The sequence below is a fragment of the Rhincodon typus genome, chromosome 3, assembly GCF_021869965.1.
Source record: "Rhincodon typus isolate 14 chromosome 3, sRhiTyp1.1, whole genome shotgun sequence".
Taxonomy (NCBI): Eukaryota; Metazoa; Chordata; class Chondrichthyes; order Orectolobiformes; family Rhincodontidae; genus Rhincodon; species Rhincodon typus.
This window is the reverse complement of record NC_063334.1, coordinates 4,957,067-4,963,505: the sequence shown is the minus strand read 5'-3', so window position 1 is coordinate 4,963,505 and position 6,439 is coordinate 4,957,067. Positions and strand designations below refer to the sequence as shown.

Sequence of the window (6,439 nt, the reverse complement as noted above, 5' to 3'; positions counted from 1 at the left end):
ATCAGAAATTGCTGGAAAAGCTCAGCAGGCCTGGCAGCATCTGCGGAGAGAAATCAGAGTTAACGTTTCGGGTCCAATGACCCTTCTTCAGAACACAATGTTATAACTCCATGTAGGAGCAGATTACTGCAGATGCAGGAATCAATACTGAAAACAACAAATGCCGGAGATCACAGTAGGTCAGACAGCATCCATGGAGAGAGAGCAAGCTAACGTCTCGAGTCCTAGATTCCAGCCTTTGTTGTTTTCGGTACATATTATAATTCCATTCGTGTTAAACACCTCTGAAATTTTCCAAAAAAGTTGCCCCTTTTTGCTTCTCACCTTTTGACAAACAAAATTGGCTAACGAGATAACAGCTTCCTCCTCTGTTTCTCAACACAGATAAAATCCTACAACTATCCAGTTAATCCTTTCCACTTGGAAACGCAGCGGCATTTTTTTAACCAATACTGCCACACCATCCCCCTCCACCACCACACCGCTCCCCCCCCCCCCCCACCCCCCACCCCCCACCCCCCAGCTCGCCTTTTCCCTTCTCTAAAACAGTTATTAATGTCACCGAGAGCCGGAGCAGGTGTGCTGTGTGCCTGTACGGAGCTGAGAGTGTATCTCCGTGTTTATATCTAACTGCGGTGTAAGGTGTATGAGTGGTGTGTGGTCTCCGCGTTTATATCTGACTGTGTGCGAGTGGATGAGAGTAACAGCAGTGTGGATGGATCTACCCCCGGAGCTGGGCACGTCAGTGCCCATACATGGGTAGTGGAGCAATGCTCCATTCATAGGGATCAGTGTATAAAAAGGAAGGAGTGGCCTGCGGCTCTCTCATGGGACGTTCACAGAGTCTGTGTCACTGGAGTCTGAGAGAGACAGGGAAGGGGGGTGGGGGGTGGGGGGTTTAGCCTGGCGTCTTCCGTGTCTTTACAAAGCAAGGGGCTAGCAACCAGATGCGGCTTGATGGGACAGCAGTGAGGATGGAGGTGTCGGATGTTGAGTGTAACCAGGTGAAACGCTTTCTGAAGCAGGGCGGCCGTAAGTCCCTCACCCTGGACTGCCGATCGTTCCTGGCTTACAGCGCGGGTCACATCAGCGGCTCGCTCAACGTCCGCTGCAACACCATCGTCAAACGCAGAGCCAAGGGCTCGGTCAGCCTTCAGCACATCATTCCGGCCGAGAAACCTCGCAGCCGGCTCCAAGCCGGTTTCTACTCGGCCCTCCTTCTCTACGACGACAGGAGCCAACGGTTTGACCTGGTCAGGCACGACAGCACCGTTAACACGGTTCTCAACGCGCTGCTGGCAGCCTCCCACCCACCTCACATCTACTTCCTGAAGGGTAAGGGCGCTAACCATTTCCCCATTCAGGTCAGCTTGCAACCGGGACATCTTTCCCCCCATCCATCCCGCTTTGTCTCCTGTTCAGCCCTTGTTCAGGTTAGGACTCGCTGAGCTGCTGGGGGAAGTTGCTCTGAAATTGAACAACCTTCGTTAAAGCGCATCACGAGTCTAGGGGGTTATTGTGATGTTTAACAACAAGATTTTTCGAAACTGCACTACGGTATGAGTTTGTGTTGAATTAATGTCTGTGAATGCTGTGCTCCGACAGTACTCAGCTTCAGGAATGTGTTCCTTGTTAATGATGGTACTTACAAAGGGGTCCGCTGTCAATATCAGAATGTCTCTTGTTAGTAATTACAGATAAAGGGTAACAATGTTTCCTGGTCAGTTTTCAATGTGGACAGTATTTCTTGGTAACAATAGGGATAGTTTTTATTTGCTGTTGTATTTTCTCTGTTAGACTGGTTACATTGTGTGAAGCTGTTCACATTGATAACAACGGCGTTTTCACTGAATCCTGTTCTTACATCTCTCTGAAATGTTCCAACACCATCTTTTCAGGCAGGCAGCTCGTGTAATAAGCGAGGGTTTCCTTCCTTTTGCCATTCGACGTTTACCCTCTGCCCTGTGTCGGCAGAAAGCGAAGACCAGGAGACGGAAGAGGGTACTCGGTAGACGGTGCCGGACGGTCACTGTACCGGGGGCGCCTGCTCCCCCAGTTAGAGCCAGTGTCCTGCCGGCTAGAGTGAGGAAAGCGCACGGGAAGATGCCAGAGCTTAGCCTGAAGAGCAGTGCTGGGGGGTGGGGGTTGTAGATGGGGGTTGAGCTGAACAGGAGATAGACAGCGGCTCTCTCAGTTGGACATTTCATTCTCAGAGGCGGGCTGGGAGGTCTCCCATTCCCTTCATTCATAAGTGTAAGGAATTTTCCCTCTCCCCAGCCGCACACACACCCCACCCCCTTGTTTACTGATGTACTCCTGCCCTCCTTAGGCATCACAACACCAAGCGGGAAAATGCAGCCAAAATAAACCCACAGTCGTTACAGAAAACACATCTCCCGTGTGAAAGGAAACGATCATTGCAGTACCACCTCATTCATTCATGAAAACCACATAGCCCTCCCCCATACTCCGTGTTTAATATTGCGGAGTGTGTATCCTTGCTGCTATTACATCTCTCCCCTTTGTGTTACCAAGACTTACAGCAAATTGCAACCAAATAGTTGCTGGAAAAGAGACGCAGTGCATTGATGTTGTTCATTAACTATTTGGTGAGAATCAATCCACTGGTGAGCGGGCTCTGTGTTTTATTGTCTTGTTAGTTTGAATTTGATTGCTACCTGGTCAAGTCTTTATCACAACTCCTGCCCGCTCCCTATTGCGAGCGAATGGATTGAGGAGAATGGTGTATGTGTGTCTGTATGTATTACGAGTTTGTCTTTTGTGTGTGTGTTTCCCCGCTGTACGCAGAAATCGATCACTCCTGTTCACTGTTCACCTGACCACGTATAAAACCTACCCAGGAAGCTCCATTCTTTGCTAACACAGTAACAACCCACTCCTTATTGATTTCCCTCCTTAAAGCTGAGACAGGTCGGCAGCTCAGCTCCATTGTTCATTTAATGAGCAGCCAAAGGCGACGAAAACCAATCGTGAAGACCATTTCCTGTAAATAGAAGCTGGTGATCCGATTGTAATCTCAAATCCCCAAATCCTGCCTGCCTCCCGCGAACCGTTCGCCCCTCGCCTCACAGTAATCTATTCACCCCCGCCTGAACAATATTCATAAACTGCTTCCACAGCCTGTTCAAGAAGAGATTTTCAAAGACTCACAACCCTCTGACGAAAATAAAATTGCTTCATCTCCGTTTTAAGTCTCCTGATGTTTAAATGGAGACTTCTTCCTCGTAGGTTCTTCCCTCAGAGTAAACACATATACCCTATCAGACCTCTCCGGACTTTATATGTAATGATTAGGTGCCCACCCAAATACTCTGCCATACTCTAAGTGTGTCGACCAACCACTCTTGTTTTCTTCCTCTGAATGCAGTAAGCCCTCCATAAAGACATTAAAACTATCTGCTTCTATTGGCCACGCGTGCCACGTTCTCATTTTCATGTTTGGCCGGAGGGCAAAGGAAATAGGAAGAAGGGCTTAATTTCACACAACCCCTTTCCGGATCTTAGGACCTCACAAAGCACTTTGGAGCCAATGCAGTGCCCTTGGAAATGAAGGTACTGTTCTAACCCATAAATCCAGCAGTCGATTTATTCAACAAGTTCGCACCGACAGTAGTGTGATAATGACTAGAGCAAACTAGAGCAGAAAGACTCCCTGATAGAACCCACACCATCTCCTGCCACGGCAGACTCTGTTACAATACTTCGTGGTTTTCCTGTCTGCATTCTATCCAAATGCTATTTTATAGGCAGCTGGTCCAGAAGGTCAAGCCAGGTGAGATTTGTAATATAAAAAAAAGATGAGGTCACCACAGTGCTGCTCCCTCATTAGAGAGAGATGACTGGCGTTCGTTGACCTGAGGGTCATCACAGCTCAGGCAAGGGGAGAGGTTGAGAAGAAGAGTCCTTCATGGTAACATCAGCCTGTGTGGGAATTAAACCCACTCCATTGGCATCACCCTGCATTGCAAACCAGCCATTCAGCTAAATGAGGTCATAATATTAATGATAACATTGTAATAGAGAGGGCTGTGTATAGATGTGTAATGCAACAACTTTTCATTCCTTCCTTTCCAGCCTTCTGCACTTTTTCTTGTGTAGACATATCCACCCCAAGATTGGAAGAGACAAAATTCCACATTAGTTTAGGGTTTTTACTAGTTCTATAACATTTCATGAAATTAGATTTTGATTTAAGGTTCTTTCAAATTTTCACTTATCCAGAATTTAGATATCCACCTTCTCTAGCCATATTCCCCTAAGTTCACTTTTCTATAAGAGTAAACAGATGAGTCAGAGTTTCTCTAAGTCACAATTCTGTGATTCTTAAGATGCATGCTGTGGGTGGTGGGATTAATCTTCACATTCATAGCATCAGCATTGTTGACCAGAGAATGGTTACTGGAAGTGAAACCTGCATAGGCAAAATTCAGTGAGCTGGCCATATAGAAAGGAAGCAATGATGGAAATGAATGATTCAGAAACTGTGGAATCAATAAATCTGTCAGCTCCCCAGAAAGAGGTATCTGTCATCTCCTGAATATCATTGTATCCGTGCTTCAGGCAAGGTCAGTCTAATCACCTTCCTGTGGCGTTATCCAAAAAAAGTCTCGGATGTGACCTGAACTGAACCAATATTCACCAAGTGCACTGTTGCAGTCTTTATGGTCTATGGGTCTACAGCACCAGCTCTCCAACAGCACTCCTTCCCTGTAACTTCCATTACTGAGAAGAACAGGAGCTGTACTGTTGCAGAACAGAATGATTTTCATTTATATTTTAACATTTGTGATCTCAGGACACGCCGAAGTGCTTTACAGCCAAAGAGCCAAACACAATCACTGCAGTAATGTTGGAAACATAGCAGTCAGCTTGTTTTCAGCAAACCCTCTCAAACAGCAATGTGATAATGACTGGACAATCTGTTTTTGTGATATTGATTGAGGGATAAATGTTAGCCAGAACACTGAGGATAGCTGCTCTGCTCTTCTTCAAAATAGAATCTTTTACATTCACTTGAGATGGCAGACGAGGCCTTGACTCAAGATCTTTTCCAAATGATGGCACCTCCAACAGTTCAACAACCGTTTGGTACTGCATTGAAGTATCAGCCTGATTTTTGTGTTAAAGACTTGGAATTGGACTTGAACTGACATCCTTCAGACCTTGAAGAGCTCTGTCATCTCTAACTTTTCTACCAATTCCCATGCCAGCTGTTCTTGGACAGATACTGCTATTCCTTCATCATTGCTGATCAAAATATTGCAACTTGTTTGACTCTGTACAAAATTCAGAATTTTTTCTTTTTTTATTTATTCATTAACGGGATGAGGATGTCACTGGCCAGGCAGCATTTATTGCCCACCCCTAATTGCCCAGAGGGCAGTTCAAAGTCAACCACATTGCTGTGGGTCTGGAGTAACATGTAGGCCAGACCAGGTAAGGATGGCAGTTTCCTTCCCTAAAGGACATTGGCCTAGCAAGCCACTTCGAGTGCAAAGATAATCCCAGTTTCTGTCCTATACTGAAAGCTTTCTTCGTAAACTCTGCTCTCCTGTCATCTTCACCCTCACCTCCAACAGTTAGTGTGAGTAGCTCATGGAATGTTAATCCAGAGACCCAGGTGATGTTCTGGAGACCCGGGTTTGAATCCCAACATGGCAGATGGTGGGATTTGAATTCAATAAATACCTGGGATTAAGAATGTAATGATGACCATGAATCCACTGTCGATTGTTGGGAAAAAACCCATCTGGTTCACTGATGTACTTTAGGGAAGGAAACTGCCATCCTTACCTGGTCTAGCTTATGTGACTCCAGACCCACAGCAATGTGGTTGACCCAATAACTGCCCTCTGGGCAATTAAGGATTGGCAATAAATGCTGGCCTAGCCAGTGATGCCCTCATCCTGTGAATGAATAAAAAAAAATCACCTGCATCCACCCTTATAACATTGCCTAACCCTGCACCAGCCTCAGCCCATTGTTGAAACCCTCACCCACACTTTTACTAACCACTGCACTTTGAGTATTTAAATGCCCTCCTATCTGGCCTCCTATTCTACCCTGCATAAACTGAAGTTATCTAAAATTCTCCCACCTATGTCCTAACTTGCACCAAGGTACATGCACCCATCACCTTTGTACTCTGTTCTACATTGACTCTCAGTTAAGTATCATCACAACTTTAAATTCCTTATCTTTGAGTTTCAATTCTGGCTCAGTTCATTATCCTGATGCCTCTAAGTTGGAAGGTTGTGAGTACAAGTTTGGCTCTAGTACTAATATTCTGGATTAATACTTCAGTGTAGTGCTAAAGGAGTACTGCCCTGTCAGAGATCCTGTCTCTTGGATGACATGTTATTAAGGTCTGTGAGGAGGTGTAGAGCTGGATGAACACAGCAGGCCAAGCAGCATCACA

At 45.9% G+C, this 6,439-nt stretch overlaps 1 protein-coding gene across 1 annotated transcript in view; it reads left to right on the top strand.

The window, feature by feature from the left end:
- Positions 1-902: 902 nt before the first annotated feature.
- Positions 903-6,439, top strand: part of dusp4 (dual specificity phosphatase 4) — a 23,658-nt gene continuing 18,121 nt past the window's right edge. Inside the window, exon 1 of the mRNA XM_048595411.1 lies at positions 903-1,335. Coding sequence (XP_048451368.1) covers positions 948-1,335 — 388 coding nt within the window. The 5' untranslated portion in view covers positions 903-947. The remainder of the gene's footprint in view (positions 1,336-6,439) is intronic.